This window comes from Gopherus flavomarginatus, chromosome 15 (genome assembly GCF_025201925.1).
Source record: "Gopherus flavomarginatus isolate rGopFla2 chromosome 15, rGopFla2.mat.asm, whole genome shotgun sequence".
NCBI classification, from domain to species: Eukaryota; Metazoa; Chordata; order Testudines; family Testudinidae; genus Gopherus; species Gopherus flavomarginatus.
In genome coordinates, this window is record NC_066631.1 from 7,159,133 (window position 1) to 7,186,374 (window position 27,242).

The window sequence follows — 27,242 nt, forward strand, 5'->3', positions numbered from 1 at the left end:
CTTTTAACATCAGTGGAACATGCAGCTGTCCTATCTCTGCCTCAAAGAGAAAAGAAAAAGGAAAGGAAAGGGGAAAAGAACTTCACATTTTTCTGAGGAAGGCCCTTTCACACCCATTGTTCAACAACAGAGGAAGTTGGAGAGGCTGTCCAGAAAGGAGGTGGAGAGGAGTGAGAAAGGGAAAAGCAGGCTCAGGAGAGATGCACAATGCAGAGCGTGTGCTTAATATCAGAATCTAAACTGGAGATTTGCCTTGTGCCCCAAACTTCCCAGAAAATGATGTACATGCAGAGTGGGGAATTCCAACATCTCCATCTGCCACCTTCTCCCATCTCCATTCCAAATGCTGTTAGTGAACAACCCATGGTTGGCTTCCGGTATTATCAGCAACTCAAAACCACATGCTGTCCTCCTTCTGACTCAGCACCAAGGCAAGGTAGAAGAGCAACTGAAACACATCCACCCAGAGAGGAAGATATTGCCAACACAGCCAGACTCCTGGGCTCCCTTCTCTGCAGAAAAGCTGGGGTGCAAAACCAAAGGCAGCTCCAGAAACAGAGAGCCGTGAAGCAGTCATACAGCTATCACTATACCCCCAATCTCTCTAAATGCTCACCTAGCCCTCCACTACCATCATATCCGAGCACCAAATGTGGTGCTTCCCCTAAGTACTCAGCCTAATTCCTTATTCCTTGGCTTTAGTGCCTACTCTGGGCACCTCCAATGCTGACTGTAATTCCCCTCTCAACCCCAGCATGGCATGCACCAGCACTGGGCACCAACAGCTCTCTCCAAGCCTCACCGCATACGCACAAGTTGCCAAACCACATCACCTCAGTGATCAGCATAAGATGCTTCAGAGGAAGGTGCAAGATCCCTTGTAGCATTTGGGCCTCATCCAAAGCACACTGAAATTAACAGGGATCTTGACACTGACTGCAGGGGGCTTTGGGTCAGCCTTATCTCGCCCTACAATTCATGGGAGGTGGTTGGAGTTTTTATTGTCTCCAAGAGGAGCAGGATCTGATTCATTCCACTAGAAAGGTGCCGGAAGGCGTACGTGGTGCCACAGACATATGCCTAGCTTGGCCTTCCTACTGCATCTCCCCTTTGTACTGAGCCCTTCCAAAACTGCTGGTCATCTGCTAACCTGCTGAATAGGAATGTTCTGCTGAGAAAACAGGGCCATGAGCTGGGTTGGTTCCAGAGCGTACCCAGATCTCTGCTTTGGTTAAAGAACTGCTCAGAACCAGACAAGTCAGGGCAATAAATGATCAACTGTAAATTTCTTCTGCCCTGGAAAAAAAAAAAAAAGTCTTTTTTTTTTGGGCCAAGCACTTTCAACCTTAATTGCAAGAGAAACTTTTAGTAATTGCTGGAAATCAGCAAACTTGAGCAGAAAATTCATTGGTTTTGAAGACAAATGGGTTGGGAGAGAGGAAAGATTTAGGGGGTGGGGGAAAGGTGCCTCCATCTGCGGTTAGCACAACAGTCACACACAGCCACAAGGGGCTCTGCTGTAATCAGACTAAGGAATTCACTGCTGCCTTCCTCCCACACCTTCCCGCAGGCCTACGGTGCCAGAGGCTGACAGCGAAGACCATTATCAAACCGAAGCAGCTTTCCCGGAGCTCCTGGGCTTAAAGCCCTTTATCTGGAGGTGAGGGTCTCGGTTATGGGGAGATAAAGCAGCTGCCTCTATCTTTGTCCCTCCCCCAGGACCTGGAATGGGAAAAGCTTTTCATCAGCTCCCTCCACCTCCCTGATGGTCTTGAAAAGGCTTCCAGGGAAAAAATAAATACAAATAATAAACCCTCAGCTATCCAACCTCCTTCCATACTGGTTTTAAAAGTGTTTAAGGCCCTAAATATGCAAGAGCAATGCTAAAAGTCCCAGAGATGGGGAGGGGAAAAACATAAAAAAGGTCACGTCCTTACCATAAGAGCAGTGGGAATTCACTCACACAAGGCGTGCAGTGGGGCTTGAAATTAACACAGGCAAGCACACAAATGCACATGCTGCTCCACGACCTGCCAGTCAGGCGATCAGCTGGTCTGGTGCTACCTTCATTGTTCAATCAGAGCTGGGATTCTCAGGCCTGGCCCTTCAATTAGGCTCTTTAGACCCTTAGAGGAGGGCACCATGTAATGCATGCAGATAACAGGCATGTGCTCAGCTGTGTCGCTCCCCTCTCTGATGGGGAAATTCTGTCAGTAACTGGCTTCGTTATAAAGTTTGGGGGAGGGCTGGATCTGCTTTAATGTCATGCAGTCTATACCAGTGCTTCTCAAAGCCGGACCGCCGCTTGTTCAGGGAAAGCCCCTGGCGGGCCGGGCCGGTCTGTTTACCTGCCACGTCTGCAGGTTCGGCCGATCGCGGCTCCCACTGGCCATGGTTCGCAGCTCCAGGCCAGTGGGGGCAGCAGGAAGGGCAGCCAGCACATCCCTCGGCCCACGCTGCTTCCAGCAGCCCCCATTGGCCTGGAGCTGTGAACCGCAGCCAGTAGCAATTGGCTGAACCTGCGGACGCGGTAGGTAAACAAACCTGCCTGGCCCGCCAGGGGCTTTCCCTGAACAAGCAGCGGCCGACTTTGAGAAGAACTGCTCTATACTAAAACAACAAGGAGTCCGGTAGCACCTTAAAGACTAACAGGTTTATTTGGGCACAAGCTCTTGCGGGTAAAAAGCCCACTTCTTCAGACGGATACAGACTAAACGGCTACCTCCTGATACTTGTCTATACTAAAGCGCCCCATCACAGCTACTGTTGGTGTTACATCATCCTTCCTTCCAATCTCAGTACTGATAGGGCCCCTCATCACCATGGTATCTCATCATCCCGAAGTCACAGAGGGATTTTATCCTCAACAACTCTGCGGGGTAGGAAAGCATTGCCCCCAATTTACAGATGGGGAAACTGAGGCACTGGGTAGATTCAGGGGCTCATCCAGGGAGGCTGTGGCAGAGTCAGGAATTGAACTCAGCTCTCCCAAGCTGTAGTCAGATGCTGTAACAACGATCTAATCCTTCCCCCAAAACCATTCCTTTCATCCACCTCATCTGTCTTGCCTTTCAGACTAAGCTCTCTAGGGCAGGGCCTGTAATTGCTATATGTTCACACGGCACCTGACAATGGGGACCTGACCTGGATGAGACCCACAGGCACAGCTGCATGTTAAGTAAAAGCAGCAGATTGGCCTTGCTCGTCCTTTTGTTCTGGGACTGCTTCTCCTACTCTCTTTGTAGAGCTCAGTCTCCATTTACACCAACTGTGCACAAAGAGAGAACTCTCTAGTCAGAGTGGTGGCCTGTACAGAGTCCCTGTAAGCTATTGATGCTGCCTCTTGGAATAACTGAGACACAAGATGGGTGAGGCAATATCTTTTACTGGACCAACTTCTGTTGGTGAAGGAGATGAGCTTCTGAAGAGCTCTTCTTCAGGTTTGGACTATAATAATGTTCATCATAATACCATTTCTAATGCAGAAATACTACCCATCAGCTGTCACTTCAGTATCTAAGCGCCAGTGAAGCCACCTCTCAAGTCACCAGATTTGACAGTCTCAGGAATGCCTCAACTAATGGCAAGATCCTAGACAGTATGATCATCTCCACTGCAAGTGGAGTTAGTCCCATCCACCAAGACATTTAAAAATGGCCTACACTGACCACCAGAGACTGCTGTATCAGTCACAATCCTGAGCATCTCAAGGCACTGAACGTGCTCTATGTCCCCTCGATCACCTAACTCCAAGGTGTTGAAAGCGAGGAGTTCTCACTTCTGGGGCAATAGAGCTGCTCAAGATCAGAAGCTCCAGTAGAAGCCACCACAGATCCTAGCACAAAGCCAGAAACATTCACTAGTTTCAAAGTTCTCCCACTGGCTGGGCTTCATGGACACAAAGCTGAGACTGGCAATGAGACTAGCACAATTGCTACATTGTTCAGCCTTGGGCATGAGTGTCATCTTCTAGCAATGTGTGTGTTTCAGGAGCAGGAAAAAAGGTCCTCAGCCAGACACTTCCTGCCTTTTTTGGCCTGACTGTAATCTCATCTGCCTAGTTTTCCTGAAACTCCTCAAATCCACCCTCCTTCAACAAAGGAATCTGCATATTTTTGGAACTGACACCAGTACTGATACTAAAGCACACGAAGCATAAAAATTATTGCAACCAAGCAAGAGGCGCGTTTTCTGGGTCCACACTGCATTTGCATTAAGGGTGAATAAGGGGAAAGTCTAAGCAAGCAATTTCTTTTTGCATCTCTTCACTGGCTCCCTCTTCTCTATCCTATCAAATTTTTCATCCTCATCCTTCTCGATCTGGCAGCCATCTCTGATGCAGTCATCTGTGCTCTTCTTGAAGTCGTGTCCTCCCTTGGCTTTCGTGACTCTGTCCTCTCCTACCTCTCTAATCGCTCCATTAGCGTGTTCCTTGGGGGAATCCTCCTCTTCCACCCTTCAACTCCCCTTGGGGGTTCTTTAGGGCTGTCTTTGGTCCTCTCCTCCTCTCTCTTTGCACCTCATCTCTGGGTAATCTCACTGGCAAACACAAACTCAACACCTACCTCTCTGCTGACAACTCAGAGATACCTCTTCATTCCAGACCGGTCTCCTGTCCAGACTAAAAACTCAGCCTGCCATTGACGCTGCCTCATGAATCTCTAGACACCAGCTCAAACTAAATATGGCTAAGCCCAAGCTCCTAATCTTCCCCTGCAAGCCCTCCCCGCTACCTCCTTTCTCAATGACAGGATACCACCATCCAGACCTGCAACCTGAGCGTCATCTTTGACTCAGACCTCTCTCGAGGTCCTTGCATCCAGGCTGCATCTAAATCTTGCCTATTCTTTGGGCATAACTTCTCTACCATATGGCCCCTCTTATCCATGCACAAAGCTACAAAATTCTCATCACCCCGCAGCTCAATTCCTAGAGCATCCTTCTCTGGCCTTGACGAATCCCCGCTCGCTGTCATTCAGAGTGCAGCTTCAAAGGTCATTTCCCCAGCCCATCGCTTTGACTCTGTCAGCCCTCTCTGCAGCCTTCCACCGGCTCCCCCTTCTCTGTCGCATCAAAGACAAGCATCACTTTCAAGGTCCTTCATAGGGTCTCATTTGCTGCTGAGTTGGCGACACTCGGTCCATAAGGCCATCCTCCACTGCACACTTTTTAAATTTTCAAACTCCTCTGTGCTTTCTCCTGCACTATTCCATATGCTTGGGAGGTGCTGCTCATAAACATCAGCTCACCTACCTCATTACCCTTCTCCAGATCCCTCCTCTATCAGGATGCCTATGCAAAACATGGCAACAGTCAGGCTGTTGGTGTACATGGACCTCTAACTCTCATGCTGCCCAACACTGTCCCACTGTTCACTTGTACTCCCCAGCACGACAATACCCATCTGTTGCTTCTTACGTTGTACTTCGATTGTAAGCCACTTGTGTCAGGAACCGTATTTTTGTTGTGCACTTGTCCAGCACCTAGCACAATGTGGTCCTGGTCTGTAACGAGGGCCCCTGGGTGCTATGGTAACACAAATTAATAATGCTGTCCCTGCATTTCTGAGCCACAATCATTCTCCCGCACTGCTTAATAGCTTGGCTCTATTCACCCGTCTGACCTCACACCAACTGAACCCCACTAGTGCGCCAAATCTTAACCCCATTTCCAACACCAGCACTGGCTTCCAAAAACCCAAGGGAGAGAATGGCAGCAGCAAGCAAGTGCACTGCTGTATTGCTTAGATCTAGAGACGGCTGCTTTCCCACGTCAGCAGTTGAGAATGATGGGGGAAGAGAAGCTCTGCTCATCTCTACACACACAATCCTCAAAGCAACTTCAAGAGGGGACTTCAAGTAAGGCAGAGGTTCTCATCCACTGCTCCACAGGAAGAGCAGGATCACACACACTACAGTAAATACCTCCTCCCCCAAGTCAAAATTCTTACCAGTTCCCAGCCTGGCTTCTCCTTCCTCTCCTGGAATCTCAGGCTGTTTCTTCTCAGGGGGTGGACAGGAAAAGACACCCATGGGAGCCCACTCAAGATACAGAGGGACGTGCTGAAACTGTAAGGGTGACAGATACAAGGGATGTCTACAAGACAGGGAAGAAGTGACTTTGGGGATGGGGAGGCATAAATTCAAATCTCAGCTCTACCTTCTCAGGGGACATATTACAGGAGAAGGGAGCTGTTTGGTGGTTAAAGGCACAGCTGCGTGCTCTCCTCACAGGATGTGTTCTCACTAGGGGTTCAGCAGCCTTTTCTAGGGCTGAGTTTCAACAGTACCGAAGGCCCAGGAAACAGCGGAGATTTTTATAACTACACTTTACATTGCGCGTTGCTAACAGCGGTGACTTTTGCTAGCAACATGGGGGGATTTTATTCTCCTAAAAGTGCCCTGATCCTCTCCCCACTTCTAGAGATTGCTTTCTTCAGCCCCTCCACATTAAGCAACAACATGCACCCTTTTGAATTTGATTACTAACGATTACATCTGAGGCTTTAAGATACTGATCCATGATCTAATTATCCCTACCCAGCTTCTCAAAGTGCCAAAGCTGGGACAGAGAAGAGGGCGGATTTGCATTAGCCTGCCTAGCCTGGATCGCCTATCAAGCAATGCGAGTTCCACATTAGACGATGCACGTTGCTATTCCCAGGCTTACCTTGGAGTAGGCCAGCTTGGTGAAGGCTCGCTTGGCCTCCGTGGGCTCCAAGAATTCCACAATGGCTGTGATCCCGCCTTCCGGGAGCAGCACTCGCCCGAGGCTGCCATATGGGCCAAAGACCTCCTCCAGCTCCACCACTTTAGTGCCGGCAGGGAGGTTCTTCACTAGGATCACAGTTTTACTCCGTTCTGCAGCAGCCTGAAAGGGTGGGGAGGGGGAACACCACAGAGGAGGATTCTTATAAGGGGTCTGAGACTTTGGGGCCCCCCTGCTCCATTTCATATGCTTCCAGGATACAGTGCAAAGCCACAAAGAGCCGTGTAAAATGCCTTTCCTGACATCTGAAATGCAGGCCCAACAGACAAACTCCATTCACTCACGGGCCAGGCATCAGTTCCCAACGGTACAATACATTCAAACCCACTGCTGCTCTCCATTTGCAGCTCAGCTAGCTTCGTACCGCTGCGTGCATTCAAACAGCTGCCACATCCCACTCCAGGCTGGGCGCATTTCTGTGGTGGGTGAATCTAGTCCTGTACATTTAGGGTTCAGTCCTGCAAGGTGCTAAGCAATCTCAGCAACTGACTTCAATGAGAGTTGAGGGGATCACGATCAAAGACCCATCATTTGAGATACTGGGGTGGGGAGAAGATAATACATAACCCTAAACTGATTATTTAACACTTACACATGGATATTAAGGGCTGGAGAGGGAAGGATGAGAACTATTCATGAGCTGTGATCGTTCAGCTTGTCCTGCACCAGCCGTCAGCCAGGAAACCCTATCCTTGGAGCTGTGCTGCTGAGATCTGTGCACAGGGACGTTTAGCATGCAAAGATGCTGTGCTGGTTATTCTAGTCTAGCACCAATTTCAGACATGGCTGTTTTTACTCTACTCAAAACTGGACCAAAAAAAAAAATAAAAACAAACAATCGGTATCTGTGAAACAGAAAGCCAGAAAAAAATGGAGTAGGGATTTTGTAGTTTACATTTTTATACTCAAGCATCTCAGAATCTCTTTGAGATTATCCTGAGGCTTCTGATGGAGCTGCAAAATCATAGAATATCAGGGTTGGAAGGGACCTCAGGAGGTATCTAGTCCAATGCCCTGCTCAAAGCAGGACTGATCCCCAGACAGATTTTTGCCCCAGATCCCTGCCTCAACCCTGGGTTTAGCAGGCCAATGGTCAAACCACTGAGCTATCCCTACCCCACAAGACCTCCCGGAGGAGAACACAAGCAGACTGAAAAGCCCTGAAAGGAGATTTCTAGAGACAGGAGGCTGAAGGGAACCAGGTCAAATGTGTTCACCTTCCCTGGAAGTTGGAGAAGAAACATCCCAAATCCTAGTGCCACTGACTCCAAAGTTTAGGGTTTTCCTCAGCATCCAGCCATGGCACTGGAAGGACTAAGCACTAGGAAACAATGGGATGTCAGGCAGGGAAGGAGCCTCACGCTTCATGTGCGTTGTGCACTATGTGATCAAGAGAGCTGAAAGGCCAAAGTTCCCAATCCTCTTCGCACTCAGTTTGCCTACTAAGCCAGGAGCAGACTGCCAATGTACAGACCGTTCTCTCTGCTGTTCACCGTTCAAATTTTTAATAGACGAGTGACCCAGCCCTACACAGAGAGCACCCCCATGCCATTATCCTGCAACACTCTCTCCTGAGCGTCCAACCCCCTGAGAAGAAATAAGCCATCTGCTGCTGCAGCGAGCAGGGTCTCTGCTGAGCCGGAGCTACTGAAGTGCCTCACCTGACTGAAGGAATCCAGGCTGACTCCATTGTCGATCAGGAACTGGCGAACGTCCTGGACTAGCTGGGTTTCGCCCAGAGCTACCCTCACGGCCACGCTGCCTTTGCCTTCCTGCAAACGAGGGCAACAGTGGTTAAATCCACAGAGTGACAAAGTCGGGAGCATAAACTACGCTGGTAATAACAGGTCTAAACTACAGAGGTATCGAGCACTTGCAATACCCAGGCCACGCAGACTCTGACTTAACTAGAGGTGTGCATACAGACAGAGGATGAAATCTTGGCTCCTCTGACTTCAGTCAAGCCAGGATGTCACTCTGAGGTTAGCTGATGACTCGTAGGCCATAACTCAGCTTTTAGGTCCACATTCCGTGCTGTTACGCAGATGCAACTCCCATGCGAATTCCACTCCTTGTAACAAGGGCACGATTCAATCCTCAGCGAGTGAAAAGAATGGGGCTGAATGCAGCAGTTAAGAGTTATGTAGGGTGGTTTTAGGAGCACAGCTGTTTCAGCTGGTGTCTACTTGGCTACTTGTGTGTAGATATGAGCACACAACTGCAGTAACTCTGAAGGAAATCAGACACATGCAATACAGCCTGGATTTTATGCACACCGGTGTTACGAATGACCAGTTATAGGAACCATTTTTCCCCATGGGGCCAAAAAAAAAAAAAAAAAAAATTATCACACACCAGAAGTGATGTTAATGAAGAACAAGTCGACATCCCTGCACATTCTGATGCTGTCAATGCACTGAAAATTGCTTTGCACGGTACAAACTGAAACTTTGAGATCTTCCGTTTTATGAACTCCTCAACCCCCAATTAGTTCAAATAGGGATTCTACTATACTTGTGCACTTAAGTTGTTTGAATACCTGCCCTTTGATCTCTCATTAGGTCTCAGAGTTAACGTGTGAATATAGTGACCTGAGCAGGGCACACCTTGAAATGTGTGTCATGCTGCCTAAACCAACATTACATCCATCACATCCAACAGGCTCTCTTCCTCACACAAGAGCTAGGAGCTACTTGCGTATTAAATAAAAGCAGTCAGATTTTACAGAATGCAAGTCACGTGGTTTGGACAATGTGCATACAGGGACCAGACCCAGCCTAGCCACTGGGTGTTTGGTACCACTGCTCCATAGTAACAAGATGGAGACTTCACACGCATGTCACTTCTGATCTCAGTGGGCTATACTGCAGATCTTCCAAGGTGAAAGACTGGCACATGTGAATACTGCTCCAATTATGCAGGAAGAGCCAGGAAACATATTTGCTCCTTTTAAAGCCTGAGACACTCGCTTTAAGACTCGTTAACTCCTCCCCAATATGCCCTCATTTAGCCTAGAGATGAGGTTAGAAACCACATGCCACCTGCTTGAGAGAGGGGGCTCTTGCTTCCTGAACCGGAGTCTGATCCATCTGGCCCAAGCTTGGCTGTTAACCCTGTTCACCACTGGGACCTGCCTAGCACCCTGCTGCAACCTCCCACTTACCGCTCACAGTGGGATTTTCAAATGCACCAAGCATCCACCTAACTCGGCTTCCCATCCACCTCAATGATAAAACTCCCATTGAAGTCAATGGGAGCAGCATTAGGCCAATGCTGAGTGCTACTGAAACCCCCGCCCCAGAGAACAGGAAGGCATGTCGGGCATTGCTAAGTGAAAAGAGCTGCCTTGGATGAACCAGATGCCTGGACATACCTTGTATTCCATTTAGCACTCTGCAAGAGAACCCCCATTCAGAGGAACTCCCAGATCCCGCCCACATCTAGTTGTTAGTGCTGAGTTACGACAGCAGTACTTGGGTTCACACTATGACGGCTCTATGCAGCCAAAAGAGCTAAGAGTCTAGATAAAATCTGAGATGCAGCAAGAGCCACTCCATCAGGGTGGATAAAAATCAATGATTTAAAAAAAAATTGTATTTAAATCATTTTTTTTTTTTGATAAAATGCTTTGAGGGAAAAAACCTATCTAAAGATCATTTTAATTAAGATACAATATAGCTCAAAAGTATCTCACCATGGAATAGGGATTATAAATTCTATAGTATATATTCATGTAATGTTTAAGAAAAGTTTTATAAATGAATTCCAATAGTTCATGGATTAGGGACCCAAACTTACAGAGTTCCAGGGGCTTCTTTAGGTTAATCTTTCTATCTACCCAATGGGACTCAGTGCTCAGTCTAGAAGACACCATCAGACATGCTTAGTTTTGCCGTTCTCAAAATAAGGATTTCTGTCTCCAGAGATAACATGCTTGTTAAAAGCAAAAATGGTGGTGGTTGTTTTTTAAAAAAAATTATTGGTCTTTTTTTTAAATATTTCATTTAGCTATTTTAGTTAAAAACAATTTAAACAAAAACAAACCTGATTTAAAAAAACTTGAATGTTTAAATTCAAAAATTCATATGCTTGTTTTGTTAAAATATTATGTTTGTTGTTAAAAAAAATCCAGAATACATAACATTGTTGTTTTAGTGAAACAAAACAATTGAAATGTCTGTCTGGTGATGTTCTCCTAGTAATACAGCATGGCAAGAAAATCCTCCAAATATTAATGATTAACCTGTTGAATTGGAGATAGTTTTACCTCCCAGTGACTACATAAATATCTGCTTCAATTGCCTTTGGTAAATGAAATAACCAATCATTTATTTTCTGATATAGCTGTAAAACTGATCTGAAAAGTTTTCAAAATAATCACTTGAAAAATGTACGTGTACCTTCTAAAAATGAAACCCTACATCTATCTCTGAGTTGTGAAGACTATGTTCATTGTTATAACCTTAATACAAGAATGCACTTTTATGTAGAAATCCATGATTAAATCGAGTCTTCCTAACTACTGATTTAAATCGATTTAAATCAAATCCACCCTGCATTAGGATACATGTACTAAGGGGAACGTAGTTCGTGGTACCAAGAGGTGTGCTAAGACCCTTCAAAGAAAGACACCCAAAGCAGCAGCCTTTAAGCTGCAGGCCACATGCTTCCATCCACAGACTGAAACGCTGCTCCCCAGCTAGAATTCAACTCACATCATCAAGCACTTGGCTCTTGGTGGCATTGTACTTCTGTGCGATTGCATCTGCCACAGCATTCGTGCCCATGAACAGCGTGTTCCAGTTGTGAGAGCTAGAGGCAGAGGAAGAGGAAATAAAATAAGATGCCTAAATCGTAAGATCATTCACACCATGCAACCGACATCTGCCTCAGAGTGAGAGAGAAGATGCGAGGACACTAGAGTCAAGGAAGGGGCAACGTAACAAGTAATTTTTTGGCCCTGTTCCTAAATACACCCTCTAGAGAAGCCACACACATTTCAGTTCTGGTCCCAAAGAGGAATTCTGCAGTTAGTGCCATATTAAAAGAAAAGGCCCCTGCTGTGTGACCCTGCTCCCCTCTATACCTGGCACTGTTTGCTTTGTCCTTGGACTCTTTCTGCTTCTTGTAGGAAGAGGATCCTTCAGCATTTAGGTTCTCCTCTTCTTCCTTCTTTATGGTGGAGGGTAACACATGCAGCATCCTGCCCTATGAGACAGACAGTATAAGACCTAGTGCCTCTGAATTCACATTCACGAAAGCGTCTCGCTGCCTCAAGGTCAGCTGAACTACAGCCAGTGCAACACTCCCATGCAACGTCCTCCCACAATGGCCTTTCAACCTGACCTGGGAGGACCTCCCCTTCCTTCTCTGCCGCTCCAGGCTGGCATCAGTGCAATGCACCAGAGCAGCCCAACAGGGAGTTTGAAAGATCAATGAACTCCAAACTCTTTCCCTCTGGTAACAGCATATGATCTCTGCACGGCACCGAGTTAGCAGCAGCCTGGATTTTTCGGAACCCACTAGCCCACGCAAACTGGTGCTGCTACACTGCTGGCCTAGCCCTTCCCATCTTAACAGCACTCCATTCCCCAGTACGCTGAGCATCCCATTGAGCAGTGCACAGTGGAACCATCAGCATTTGACCTTCTGGCAATAATCCTGATGAACTAACATCCCCTCCCCAGCAACCTAACCATGCAGGCAAGTTAGTGTCACTGTACCTGAAACACCTGCCCGTCCACTTCTGCGAAGGCCTTCACTGCATGCTCTGGGATCATGTAGGTGATGAAGGCAAAGCCCTTGGGTTTCTTGGTCAGACTGTCTATGGGGAAATGGATCTCTGACAGGGGACCTGCAAAAGGCAAATCCTTTCCATGAGACATGCCCCCTTCTCAGGCACTGCAGAGCAGGGTTCTGAGCTGGTGTCCTCTGTAGGAGCCCAGCTGATGGAATGAAGCCATGAAAGTTGGATCAGCTTAGCACGTGCAAGGAGATATGTGTTCAGGGAATCTGGACCTGCTCAAGGGTAGACTGCATGGATACGGAAACCTTTATTTACCAAGTTGGTACAAGCCAGCAGGAATACCAACTTCCCCCACATCCTACTCCTGAGGGCATTCTGTGCCAAAAATTAAAAATTCTGCACACAGTGTTTTAAAATTCTGCAAATTTGTCAAAGAAATGGGGAGATTCCAGCATGGCACTGAGGAGCACAGGCCACTGGCTGCCCAGAGGTGGGAGATCACTGTACATCTCCTCCCCCACTCCCTCAGGTCACAGACTCAGCAATGAGGCCGCACCCAACTGATACAGTGCAAGGACTGGGCCTGCCCCAGAAACACCCCAGGGCCCTGCCCCTCCTTGCCAGGTGCACCAGGTGCGAGCAGGCAGGCTCAGCAAGGCAGGATTCAAGTGTGGAAGGGCTTAGTGTGGGGGGCATCCAGGTGTGGGATGAGAGGGTTCTGTGTGGGGCAATCTGGGTGTGGGGGGGGGATCAGGATGAACAGGGGCTTGTTGGAGCTTTTGGATGCCATGGTAATAGGACTCTGCAGGGGGGTCCAGGTGAAGGTGGTTGGGACTCAGCGGGGGGTGGGCACTCTGGGTGTAGGGGGGAGAGGGCTTGGCAGGGAGGTGGGGGGGGCTCAGTGGGGGGTCCAGATGCTAGGGGAGTGGGACTCAGTGGAGTGGGGATCCAGGTGCAACTGGTGGGGATGCGGCTGGCTCGTCGGGATGGTCGAAGTGCAGGGGGAGTGGAGATCATCACAAGGGTTCTGAGTACAGGGGAGTGAGGCTCAGCAGGTGGGTTTGGGTATGAGGGGGTCTGGATGCATGGGGGTTGGGCAGATGGGGGAGCAGCTCCCTGTACAGGGAACCCCGTCCCTGCAGCTGAGGAGCAATGCGTACAGGAAGCAGGGGGGTAAGAGAGTTTGCAAAGCTTCCTGCAACCAGGGGAGAAATCTAGGGGTGAGTCTGACCTGGCCCCAAATGCCAAGCAGGGAAAGAGGAAGTCTCGTCCTCCCCAGACCAGACCAGCCACTGAGCCAGGTGCAGGGTAGAAGCCACCAGCCAGATCTTCCCCAGTCCCACTTCCTGCCCCCCAGAGATTTACTTCTCTGCCAGCTGCCCTGGGCACCCAAAACACACTGCTGGGGAAAATCACATGACCACTCTTGTGGCTTACTTTTGCTTCCCCATTAGAAAGTCATTTTTCTGCAGGGAAGCAAAGAAATCTGCAGGGGACATAAATTCTGCACACACGCAGTGGTGCAGAATTCCCCCAGGAGTAACATCCCCACTAGCAATGTGCCTTGATTCCCCAGGCATCTAAACTGGGCCGCTTGATGCCCTGCATAGACTAGGCAACTTACAGACCAGCCAGATCGATCTGGGGCCAGAAGGGGAGGCAGTTCATCACCCAATCTTCTCTCTTCCAGTGGCACACTGAGGCTCCATAAATCCTACTCAACCCTGAGCTAGGAGGAGATGTCCTGGAGGTGGAAGGGAATTCAGCCTAGATGGCCTCCTCTATAACTGGCCTCCATACAGACATTGCCAACCAGGAGGCCAAACATGACAGAGAGTTTTGAAATGGGTTCCACTTGTAAAGATTTAGTTTTAAAATGGTGCCCATCCCTGTAGTATTTGGGCACCCGCAGGCTGAGCGAGTGCCACAGCCCACTCTTTCCCTGCATCCAAATGAGCACTGAGAGCCAGGCAAGATGATTAGCCCTCAGACTGCCAGGGGGAAGCAGGAAGCTGAGTGGAGCTCCATTACCTACCATATTTGGAAAATATTTGCTCCAAGTCCTCCTCGGTGCTGGTGTAAGGGAGATTCCTGACAAAGAGCCTTCCTGACTCCGAGAGGTCCTCCTCTTCCTCATCAGCCTTCTTCCTCCTTTGCCAGGGCTGGTCTTCGCTCTTCCGGGTGAGCTTCATCTTCAGCCCACTCTCCTCTCGGAACACCTCAATGTAGCGCCCACCTGCCGCACACAAGATAGAGGGGAACATTACATCTCGGGCACTTCCAAAGGCCTCCGCCGAACCTGAGCCCAGAAATTGAAAACATATGGTCACCTCTAACAGATACTGGGCCAAATGTACTGCCGATGTAAGCTGGCAAAACTCCATTGACCTCCTGTGGAATGTCCACCCCCTCCCAATGAATTCAGCCCACGCCATCTCTGTGAGAAGGATGTTAATGATGTTTTGGAGACAGCATGGTGCTCCTCAAAATGAGAGCAACACCACTGGCCAGACGCCTCACAGAGTCAGAGCAGCGCATTCCAGTTCTCATGACCCCTCTCCATTCCAGTCCTAAGCATCCACGCAAAAATGGTTTTGCAATACAGGACCGGCTTTCACTGAGGACTGGGATAAGAGCAGGATTTGAACACAGGGCTTCAGCACTAAGCCACTGTGCCATCCCAGCCAGGTTTAAATAATAGCTTTTAGGTTTAAGACACATGGAACGACCAAGACAGGTGCATAACAGAGCTTTGGCCTAACACCAGGAGCTACAAAAGTGCTTCATGTTAACAAGTCAGTTCTACTGTAGCTGCTTCTGTGGTACCCATCTCAGTGTCATTTAGCATGAGAAGACAGAATTCCTCGTTTCTTGCCCATTGCTTCTAATCACAGAGCACTGAAGTTTTTGAGATACCAGTGAAGGGACTTTGAGAGTGAGCTTGCAGCATTTGGCAAGGGAAAAACCCTCAAGACCCAGCCAATCCTTGACCTCTCTGCTCAGACTCCCAACTGAGAGAGCGAGCTTTGTGCTGAGGTTACTGGACTGAAATGCACTAACTTGGTTCACAGAGGCCAGCCAGTCAGTCAGCAGATGACGACAGCTTTCAGCCAATACCAACGTGGGCCAGAGTCCGACAGCTTATTTATGACACGCCCTGCTCTCCCAACCCCATACTACTTGGTTTGGTTGCGACAGTTTAGCATTTGGTTCTTTAATGAACCTGAGCAACAGACTCAGGGCTGTAGATCATGCTGCTCTCTGCTTTTGGCCTGCGAGCATGATCGACATTATTTCCTGCCAGAACAAAATCAAGAGATAAAGTGTCAAGTGGATTCTAGTCTAACAGCAAACAGGGCCTACAGCAGAGCATCACAACACCCACAGACCCATGAGAGTCCGTAACAAGGACCTACAAGCCGCCCTTACCCATGTATTCCTTGTTTTGTTTCAAGGCTTTCTGTACTTCTTCCTCACTGCTGAAATCAACAAAGACGTAACCTGGAAGGAAAATAGGTTAAACTGAGCACCACATGGGGTATGCGGATGTGCGTACGTACACACACACTGGCACTAACTAGCCAGTTAAGCACAACCTAATGATGCCAGCTTTTTCTATATTAGCTCTCCATAACACGTGTGTAGCTCCCATTACAAATTGAATCTGGCTGAAAACAACTATCAGATCTGAGACAGGAAGGGAGCTTTCATTAAAGAAAAATGATTGTTTAAGATGACTTTTGTTCTTGCTTGCGTGCACGTAAATGGTCTTAAACTGATTTGGCAGCATGTGTTTTTACATGCCTCGAATTAATGAGGGGATAGAAGATGCACCCCCCTAAGGTTATGAAAAGAAAACAATACACATTGGAAACACACTAGTAGCCCTGGACTCATTTTGTGTCCCTTCTGGTCCATGCACCATCAGCAATAATCATGACTCAACTCGGTTCCAGGTGTGGTTAAGAGCTGAACCTCAAGGTAAAGGACCTCTGACTGGAATTTGGTTAACAGTTCTACAGAAGATGCATGAACCAGAACAGAAGCCATCTCCCATTTGGCTCTGCAGAGCTTGGAGTTGTAGAAAGCAATAAATCCTACTGGTTAGCAAAGCAAACCAAAGTGGCTCATTGCACCCAAGGAACAGAGCTGTAGGACACCATTTTTATGGGTCACTCCTCATAACTCCATTCTAAGGTAAGGAGACTGGAGCAACTCAAAGGAACTTGATGTATGAGAAATGGGGCAATTCATAGCGATTTGGAACCACAGGTACAGGAGACAGCAAAGGAAAAACATCTCTGCTGTTTCCTGCACCCACAACGCACAACCCCCCGCAGCCAGTACCTGTCTTATTCCCATGTACGTTTCTTGCTATCCTGATCGCAACCGGCTTCAGGGGCAGGAGGAATTCTCTAACGTTTTGCTGCAAAGAGGAAAACAAGAACTTTAGCAAGTCAGGCAGATTTCGAGGGCCTACTTTTGTAAATGTTACAAATGCTGAGTAGACCCTACAAAAAGCTTTCACAAACAGAGTCAGGGACAGACTTAGAGTCCAAGGGACCCTCTACAGTCTGAACATACCAAGCCAGATTCCATTCTCATAACTAACCCATTAACTTGCAGATACCTAGAAGCCCCTGCATAATACGTGCTGGTTTAAGGTGCTGGCTGCTCAATGGTAGACCTTGGGAATCCAAGGACAATCGTTCTCTTCCCTGTTGCAAGCACGATTTAAGCCCTAAATGAGGGAGCAGCAAGGCCGCGATGGCAGAGAACATACCTCAGTGACATTGAAAGGGGCACCGCGCAGCTTCACGGTATACGGCGTGGTGGCTACATTGGGGTTGGCCTGATTCTTCAGCTGGACAGAAGAAAAAGTGAGACACAACATTTGAAAAGTTATCCTTGGCAAGAGGTTTGAGCTGGAACAGTTTCCAGACCAACAGACAACCGTGGCCAGCAGCACAGTGTAAAGATGGGAGAGTTGGAGGCCTGATGCCACGGAACTAGTCTTACCAGCAAGCAGGAGGCTGGGGAAAGGACTGAGTAACAGATGACTCACTCCCACCCTTCACATACAGAGTCAGGAGACTTGGATAGGGCGGAAACAGAGAGGGACAGCGCTTCAGCCCTTCCAAAAGCCGGAGGTGGGGTAGAGGGTTCAGTTAGGCACTGAGATACTATGGTGATGGGCACACATGGGATATGAAAGACAGACGAACACCCCTTCCACCCTTGGGACAGCAATCGGGGACTCCCAGAAGCTTGGAGAAGAAAGGGCTGGGATTCACATAAATGGGTTACCCCTGGATCTCCACCTCACCTTTTATATCCGCTTCTGATAAGTAGATGTGGCTAGTTGGCAGGCCAGTAGGTTTTTCAAGCCCTGCCTTAGAAAGCCTCAAGCTTTCAGCCCTCCAGTGGGTCTAACAGATCCCACATATACACAGCACCTGCCCTAGTTTGGCCTGCAAATCTGTTATTCCATGAAGTTCCTGCCTCATATTTAGGATCAAAGGCCTGAGCCTGCATGCAGAGAACTAGTTCCAGTTTCTGCCTGTTCCTTGCTCGGGTACTTAGAGAGACAGCCCCCAGAGTCAGGGAAAGTCACCGGTGCCACAGTGTTCATAAAACAGCCGGGATTCCACGTGGCCAATCATATGTGAGACATCTTAAAGGGTTCCAAATTTCAGAGCGCATCCTCTAAAACTCAGGCCTCTTCAAGGTCGGTCAAGTCGGGCACCCAAAATCTCTAGTCATTTTTCAAAGTTTTGGCTAGCATGTCTAGTCAATTACAGTGCAACCTGGGTGAGACGGTAACACACAGGATTAATCACTACCAAGGGCAGTAATCCTGACCATATGTCCTTTAGTAGTACAATGCCCTAACGAGGCAGACTAGGCAAGGGCAGCTGGTAAGATGGCTCCAACTACATCCCCAAAGATTTCAGAGCATCTGACCCAGCCTAAGGAGGTAACAGTAAGGGAATGTACCATTAAATTCCCTTCAACGGTCAAATCATTTAATCTGCTTTCATGTTTCTCCATGCGCTGCCCCACAACTTGACCACCAAGGGGACTGATTTTGAGACAGCACTATGGAAAACTGCCCCTTTGAAATAAAACGCTAAACGGGGAGATATAAAAAACAAAAACGTAGGTATTTATATGGCCCCCCCACCATTGTACTGTCAGAGCACCTCATAATACCCCTATGAGGTAGGTAAGTATTATCCCCATAGTACAGTGGAGGAACTGAGCCAGACACACTAAGTGACTCACCCAAGTTTGCACAGGAGGTCTGTGGCACAGAAGGGAACTGAACCCAAAACACAAACTGCCCATACACTGTGATATATCTGGGTTTGAGTAAAATCAGGTGCAGGCCCAAAACTTCGCGTCTGTGTCTGCTACATCTCGAATGGCTGCTACTACGGTGTTTGCCTTTATGAGATCGCTTAAATGAACGGAGACCTTGCTCACCTCTCCCTGTGATGTCCCTGTTCATTCCTGTGTTTCCTGGCAGCATCTTGTGCAGAGAAGGCACGTGAACCCATTTCTCCCAAGTCCCTAGTCACCTGGCCATCCTCCCTCTCTCACAAATGCATCTATTTAGAATAGATACAGTGATTATTCATTGCAAACCCAGAGTTACGAGAGGGACAGGAGGACACAGACCATTAGATTTGAAAATCTCTCCCCGTAGGAATGGAGATGAACCAAGCTGCCAAGTTCAACTCCAGAGTCAAGCTGCAGGGGAGCTGACACCTAGGGTTACAACTCAGGCTCATCTCTAATTCGGTTTTACCTCCAATTTTGCTCCTTTCTTCTTCTTCCTCTCCACCACTGTCCCCTGCCCTTTGATCTGTCCTGCCAGCTCTACCCTTTTTTCCCCCTGGGCACCGATAGTTTCCAAGCTGCTGGGCTCCTTCTCATCCTCGCTTCCCCCCTCATGCTGCTCACTGTCCAGCTGGTCCTCCTCAGATGAGGAAGATGAGGACTCTTTCACCACTTTAGATTTCAGGTAATCCATATCGGAGAGGTCTGTCCTGGCAGCTGCCTTTGATCTGGGGCTCTTCTTTACTGCCAGAGAGGAGAGAAATGGGCATTAAATATTGAGCATGCACACACACCCTTCTTCCCCAGTGGGGCAAACAGCCCATAGCCCCACAAGCCCTTTGCCCAGCTGGGCTACTGCAAGAACAGACGCCCTATATGCACAGGAGGCACCAGAGGATGGCTCAGGTTTTACATCCCAGTACCAATCCCCTTTCCTCTTCTCAGGTCAGATGATCAAATCCAGCCACAGCTGGTAAGGATGAGAAGCTGTTACTATCCAATGAGCTACTGGGTGATATTGATTAGATGGGCTGGCGATTCCCAGCAGGGGGGTCCCATCACAAAAATCACAGGTGCAACTGGCATTACACTCTCTCAGTGGACAGGCCAAGGTCTAAACAGGCCATGGATGTGAACACCTCCCTCCTACCACTGAGGTTTTCCATACAGCGGGGAGAATCCTGTTCTGCTAATGTTCATCCTACAGGGATCAACAGAAGACTTTGGCTTTCCAGGCTGTCGGCCTTTCCCTGGCACTAAAAACACTCTGCTATTTAAAAAGTTGGATCAGCAATACACAAGGACATGGAAACACACACTACTCTGGAGATCTACGCTCTGCATGTTAATGGGTTCTTCATTACTAGTTATCCATATCACAACAGCACCCAAGGCACTGAAGTGCTAGGCATTATACAGGCATAAGACACACGCACAATCCATGACCCAAAGAGCTCACAATTTAAACAGACAGCATGGACAAAGGGGAGGGGAAACTGAGGCATGTGAGAGAGTCACTTGGGCAGATGAAGCAGGGAGTCTGCAGTTCAGATTGTTCAGGCTCAGTGGAGGGGGAATGAGGGCCTCACCCTTTGTTACCCACACTGACAAAAAACGCTGAAACCATAATTACTACGCAGTTTGTGTCTCCTCTTTTGGGATATAGGGCTCGATCCTGTGAGGGGCTGAACTACTGCAATTCCCACCACCTCCAACGAGATCTGAAGGCACACAGCGTTTTCCAGGAGCTGCTTGGCACGTCTCAGGATCAGGCCCCATATCAGTACACCACTGAAGAGATGGATGAACAGAGCAGGAGAAATTTACTTTTGGTGCCTGTGATTTCTTGCTCCTCATGGGGCTTGCCCCTGCCCTCCTCCTCTTCGCTGAGCTCCTCTGACTCATCCGAGTCAAAGTTCAGATAATCATCTGCTGGCTTTGATTTCCCAGTCTTGGGCTCCTCTGCCAACGTGTCATTAGCCCAAGTGGCCACTTGAGTCCGTTTTTGATGAACCACCAAAAATTCTCTGAATGCCTCATCTCCTTCCAGCTGTTGGAAAAAAACAACAGACATGAGCAGTGAAGACAGACACTGGGGCAAGTGGCCAATCACTCTGTAATTCCTCGCAGCTATGATCTCAAGGGAAGGAGTCTGCTTTTCACCTGCCAGGGCTGATTTCCCTTCCATGAGATGCGGACAATTATGCTCCATACATGAATTTACATCCAGTGTTACAGGCTACGTCATAGTTAAACCACCTGTCTCACCTGAATTAACAGCTTTGGAAGCAGCACTCCTCCCTAATTATAATGCTACTAATTAAACACAAGTGCAGATAGTAACTCTGAGGCAACAAGTGAAATTTGTAATGGTCTAATAAGTATTTTGCATTTCTATAAAGCCCCTTTAACCTGAGGATGTCAAAGCACTTTAAGCATGCAACAGAGACAACTACAAAGTTCACTATTTTACAGATGAGGAAACAGACGCAGAAAGGTCAAGTGACTGGCTCAAGCTGGGAACAGAATCCAGAAGTCCTGGCTCCGAGAACAGGATCGATGCAGAGACTACTCACCAATTTCTACCCCATGCTTTCTACATCAAACCCTTCTCAAATGGCCAATTTTCACATGCTGCTTTTCTCAACTTACCTCTTTTAAGTTTCCTGTTGTATTTTTCTTCTTTTTATCCTGAAAGAAGCAAACACATACTTTTCAGCTAGACATGAACCACATTATACAGATCAGGAAAAAGGCAGAAAGCGCTCACTAAGATCACAAGTGAATGGTAAACCAGGAATAGGACAGGGGAGCCCCGAATTCCAGACCCCTGCTGCAGCCACCAGGGTGCACTTCCCCACACAAAGTCACTGATGTACATGTGGCATACCCGAGGAAAGTGAGTGTGACTTACTTTCTTTGTCTCTGTGGCAGCTGGACTTGTTTTGGGCTTATCGGTGGGTTTCTCTGGTGCAGAAGGCTTCCGGGAGTGTTTGCTCCAAGCTCTGGGTTTTGATGGGTCACCGAATGATTTACATAACTCTACCTGAAAAGAGCCACCAACAAGAAGCCCCGTTTTAACAAGTCCTACTTTTTATTATTTCAGTTGCATTTCAAGCAGAAAGGCTTAGACACTACCGTGCTAAGGGCCCATTCAGAACCATCTGTTTATGGCTCTTCAGTGGAGGGAAGTTTATAATTATATTAATCATTTTTGGACATATTCAAACAAGCTGTTCTGTTCTTCATTGTCATCCAGTGCATTGTCTCCACAGAACAAGAGAAAATGCAAATTTCTTAAATAACGTTAAGAAGCGTACATACAACTCCAGCCTGGAGATCTGAGACTTTACATGAGCTTAGCCTGGACCAGCACTGCTGGAGCAAAGAATAGAGCAGACTAACTCAATTGATTCAATTTGTATTGCACACCTGAGTCTGACGGCTCCCCGTACCATCAATCTGACCAAAATTAAGAAGATTTTCACCTGCCTTCCTCTGCTCGAAGATCAAATGCTGCAGACCATGCCCTACCACTGCAGTGGTTCCCCTTGGCAGAGGAACTGATATGGTCCCACTGAGTGCAGGGAAATAGGATGCTGGGGAAATGCCATGTTGATCACGTTGCAGTACCCACACGGCAGATCCTCCTGTCCCCAACCCCTGTATGGAGCCTGAGAACATATTCCAGCTACTGGGCCCAAGTAGCCAACAGTTGCTCTGCGGCTCGCAGGGACAGAGGAAGGGAAGGATTTTATCTCCCACATATTTGCCCAGCACATGGCCTGCTTATTCAGGCCGGACACTGGGCAAAGGACTCTTTCTTTAGTGTGTAGCTTCCAGAGTACTCCTAGCCCTTGCCGAGGAGGGGGGCGGGGGGGAGGGAAGCAAGAGACTAGGAATCAAACCTGGCTCCATGAACAGGAGCAGGGATAATTACTAACACAAGTCACTGGGATGCCTGAGAATCAGTCCATAAACAAGGCTCCACCACTGAAGTATAGCCAATTGTGTTTAGCAAAGCTCCTCTCCTTCTCTACATACACAAACACGATTAGTTCATCCTAAAGGGTAAAATAGTATCAAGTAGCAAACTTCTCCCAGAGAAAGAAGCAAACGTTTCACTTTAAGGCCAACTCACCGTGATTCTGGCCATGTCTATGAAACTTTTGTTGAAATGATTCATTGCCATTTTGGCTTCATCTTCAGACTTAAAGCCAATAAATCCAAACTTGCGGAACTTGCCATCCTTGGTGAATTTCAGGCTGCAATCAGTCAGCGTGCCAAAGGCTGCAAACAGCTTCCGGAAGCGATCTTCCTTCATCTGCAAAAAGAGGATAGGCATCAGGGAGGCAAATTATTTATAGCACATCAAACGGGTGGAAGGTGGTTTATAGACAAGCCTTTGCACTGAAAAGCTCACAGTTGAAGTACACTTTATGATGACTCAGAAATACAATGTTTAGGGCACCACTGCTGTAGCCCTCATCACCTTAATATTAAAGCACAGGTTATATTGATAATAATCAAATTCCCTCTCAGTTTGCATGCCAGTACTGTTGTCTCTATATCTGTCTGTCAGACACAAGATCTTCAAAGCAGGGGCTCTGCATTGGTGCCTTGTAAAGCACAAGTCTGTTACTGACCCAGAATAAACAGCAACCACCACATGACTTCCACAACTCAGCCTAAGAAGTAGGCTCCCCTTTGCCCAGGGTAAGGATCCTAGCATAATGGTCAGTGAGAGTGAGACCCTTCAGAGCAATCTCCAACCTGGGCCCCCTAGTCCTGCAACTTAGGGGCAGCCCCTAGCTCTTATCCCTCCAGCCCAAACAACTCACCTTAAAGCTGGCCTCAAACTCTCCTTGCCTTTCTCCAATATGAGATACCCCAACTCACCTCTCCCCCTCATCCCCACGGCTATAACCTACACACCGCAACACATGGGACACCCCCCCACACTGTATCCTACTCTCTTCCTCCTTGCCAACTGCAACCCCCAATTTACCTCTACTCCCCCACAGAACCCCAACCATCCCACCCCAAGTTGGACCCTTCCCCCGCTTCACCTCTCGTCCCCAGGGCTACATCCTACCGTCCTCTGCATGTGGGACCACCACCCAAGACTATGTCCACCCCTTCCCCACAATCCACCTCGGACTACAGCCATCCTTCCTCCTCCCCCAAACCCCCTTCCCAAACTTCTCTCTCCCTCCCAGAGGAGACTCCCCCCTCGGGGCGATGCCCGTCCCCCGCCTCCCTCCCAAGGGGGGACCCCGCGGCTGGCCCCTCCCAGGCGGATCACGCCCATTCACCGCCCCCGCCTCGGACTCACCCCGCTCGGCAGGTTCTTCACGATGAGACGCGACATGGCGGGGAGGGGCCCCGGGCCCGCCCGTTCCCCGCTCAGAGACGGAGCCCCGCGCGCTCAGAGCCGCTCACGCCTCCCGCTGGCCGCCGCCATCTTGCCCGCCGCGAGTCACGTGATCGCGCTAACGGCCGCACAGCACGCACGTGCGCGGAGGCCAAGGGATGGAGAAACGCTGCGGGAGGGGGAGGGTCGTTCGCCCCACTTCCGGTTAGCTAATACGCACGCGCGAATCTAGGAAGGGGGCCGCCTCCTCCTGTGGGTGCAGTGCGGAGGTGCGGTCAGCAGGGGGCGCTGGCAGCTCTGAGCTGCTTAGCGAGGCGGGAACGGACCCAGCGCTGCTCGGCTTGGAGAGTCCAGGCGTGCGGCGCTTGGGCCCCGCAAACCGGAGCAGCGGTGCAGGAAAACCCTGGCCGGGCTAGGGGGAGTGTGCAGGGCTGGGCTGGGGGGCACAGGCTGGGGGGGAGCGTGCAGGGCTGGGCTGGGGGGCACAGGCTGGGGGGGAGCGTGCAGGGCTGGGCTGGGGGGCACAGGCTGGGGGGGATCGTGCAGGGCTGGGCTGGGGGGCACAGGCTGGGCTGGGGGGCACAGGCTGGGGGGGAGCGTGCAGGGCGAGGCTGGGGGGCACAGGCTGGGCTGCGGGGAGCGTGCAGGGCTAGGGGCACAGGCTGGGGGGGAGCGTGCAGGGCGAGGCTGGGGGGCACAGGCTGGGCTGGGGGGGACATGCAGGGCTGGGGGCACAGGCTGGGCTGCGAAGAGCGTGCAGGGCTGGGGGCACAGGCTGGGCTGGGGGGAGCATGCAGGGACGGGCTGGGGGGCACAGGCTGGGCTGGGGGGAGCGTGCCGGGCTGGGGGCACAGGCTGGGCTGGGAGGGGACGTGCAGCCAGGGCTGGCAGAGCGGTGCGGATATCCAGGCAGGCACAGGAGGGAGCTTGCCTTGCACATAACAGCCTGCCACTCTCCTGTGCACTGAAATTCACTAAAAGTAACCCTCGCTGCCCTTTACTTTGTCTCTGTTAAGTTACTTCCCCAGAAACGTCCCTTGGCCTATCCTAGGATAGGCAACCTATGGCACGTGTGCCGAAGGCAGCACGTGAGCTGGTTTTCAATGGCACTCACACTGCCCAGGTCCTGGCCACTGGTCTGGGGGGCTCTGCAGTTTAATTTAAACATTTTAAAAACCTTATTTACTGTACATACAACAATAGTTTAGTTATATATTATTGACTTATAGAGAAAGACTTTCTAAAAAATGTTAAAATGTATGACTGGCACGCGAAACCTTAAATTAGAGTGAATAAATGAAGACTCAGCACAACACTTCTGAAAGGTTGCCGACCCTTGGTCTGTCCAGGCCCTGGTGCTGTGGACAGAGGCTGGGGCCGGTTGGCTGGAGTCAGCCCCTCACGCATGAGGGGTGTTTCCAGGGAAGGGGTGGGAAACACAGCAAAGTGTCTCCTCGTCCCAATAGGCCTTTCCATCCTCCTCCCACGGATTGCCTCCCTCTTTTTCTTCTCCCATCCTCCCTCCCTCATAAAGATGCAGAGGTAACTTCTCAACTGGTGTAAATTGGCATAGCTCCACTGACTGCCAAGCTACCTCCACCCAGTCTGACCCTGCACTGGCTGACTTGTGGATACTTTGCCTGGTTGGTGGTCCCCTTCCCCTGACTTCTGGATCCATCCTTGGGTTGGGAGCTCTCAGGCATGGCCCGCCTGTCCTTGAACGTCAGGAAGGCACTGAGCTCATTGTGGGCGCTCCCATAAACAGAACGTCTTTGGAACGAGGACGCTTGGTTTAGCTGCTGGGAGGGGGAGGCCCAGCCAACAGGCCTGGTTAATTCTGCCCAACCTAGACCCCTTCGTTCTCCAGCTTCTCACATCTCTTCCCTCATCCTGTTCACAGCCAGACGAGAGCCAGCAGTGGCCTCCCATTTCTGAGCTGGATGCTGCTGGCCATGGACTGGTACCAAATGAGAAGGCGGCTGTGAAGGGGAGAAATATCCTGTACCTTTGCTCTCAGCTTTCTTGACTCTGTGGCCTTATCACAGCTTCAGCCATGCTACTTGAAACAGTATATGTCCTTGGACAGCAGGCTCTCAGGAGACTATTAAGCAGAGTGTCCTTTATGCCCATGCACGGCTTGGGTTACATACGGCTAGGCTGAGCACCCATAATCCATTAGCACTCCCGGTAATCGCTCACAGCAGCACCCTAGCTTGTGAAAAGCAGGGGCCGGACATCCAGAGAGAATGAGCCTCTGGCGGCGAGAGGAGGCCGCAGAGGGATGGAGTGGAATCAGAGATGAGTGAGTCCAACTGTGGAGACCATCAGAGGAAGGAAGGTAGCGTTCTCGACTGCTGCAGGAGCGTTGTTCTGTCCTGCTACTTCCTGCTGTCCCCCCAACACACTCGCACTGTCTCATTTCAGCAGCCAGAGCATGGCCAGCAGGTCTGTCATTCTTCCTCTGCCCTCTCTCTTTTGCCCCATGGCAGCTAGAAGGGAGGGGTGAAGGCTCACTGGTTAGGGTGTTCAATTCCCTGCTCTGCCACAGATGTGGGGGGGCCTGTGGCAGCTTGGAGAGGGTGGGGGTGTGGGCCTGGGGGTTATTGGTTAATCATTCATGGGGGGCTGGAACAAGCCCTGCCTGGCAAGCAGAGTAAGGTATGAGCCCACCTTGTGGGGAGGGGTCTGGTTCTTTACAATCCATGGCCTACATGCAGGGACTGTGCTGCTAGGGATTGGGCTTGCATGGCTAGACGGACAGGGCGGCCGAGCTCCTTCCCTCCAAGAGGCCTGAGAACAGCTGCTGGCAGCTGGTAACGGCTGGGGTGGCAGAAGCACCCAGAGCTGCGGGTGGCTGGCTGCAGGGCAGAGAGTGGTGGGGCCGGAGGGAGGGGAACAGGAAGCCTTGCGTGAGGTCAGATGTAGCGTCTCTTTGGGAAGGGGGCCAGGAGGAAGAACCCAGCTGTCTTTTGAACACTGCAGTTCAAACTCCACCAGTGCACCTGATTCAGC

General features: G+C 49.7%; 1 protein-coding gene across 4 annotated transcripts in view; it reads right to left on the minus strand.

Annotated features, from left to right (window-relative positions):
• Positions 1-24,349, minus strand: part of RBM19 (RNA binding motif protein 19) — a 116,072-nt gene extending 91,723 nt beyond the window's left edge. For all 4 annotated transcript variants that reach the window (XM_050924428.1, XM_050924431.1, XM_050924430.1 and 1 more), the window contains exons 1-16: positions 24,192-24,349; positions 22,998-23,180; positions 21,771-21,902; positions 21,509-21,547; positions 20,684-20,906; positions 19,326-19,600; positions 17,298-17,378; positions 16,862-16,940; positions 15,944-16,015; positions 14,550-14,750; positions 12,492-12,622; positions 11,855-11,976; positions 11,484-11,580; positions 8,430-8,540; positions 6,670-6,870; positions 5,951-6,068 (exon numbers count right to left, since the gene is read on the minus strand). In XM_050924428.1, coding sequence (XP_050780385.1) covers positions 5,951-6,068; positions 6,670-6,870; positions 8,430-8,540; positions 11,484-11,580; positions 11,855-11,976; positions 12,492-12,622; positions 14,550-14,750; positions 15,944-16,015; positions 16,862-16,940; positions 17,298-17,378; positions 19,326-19,600; positions 20,684-20,906; positions 21,509-21,547; positions 21,771-21,902; positions 22,998-23,180; positions 24,192-24,227 — 2,101 coding nt within the window. In that variant the 5' untranslated portion in view covers positions 24,228-24,349. The remainder of the gene's footprint in view (positions 1-5,950; positions 6,069-6,669; positions 6,871-8,429; positions 8,541-11,483; positions 11,581-11,854; positions 11,977-12,491; positions 12,623-14,549; positions 14,751-15,943; positions 16,016-16,861; positions 16,941-17,297; positions 17,379-19,325; positions 19,601-20,683; positions 20,907-21,508; positions 21,548-21,770; positions 21,903-22,997; positions 23,181-24,191) is intronic.
• Positions 24,350-27,242: the final 2,893 nt, after the last annotated feature.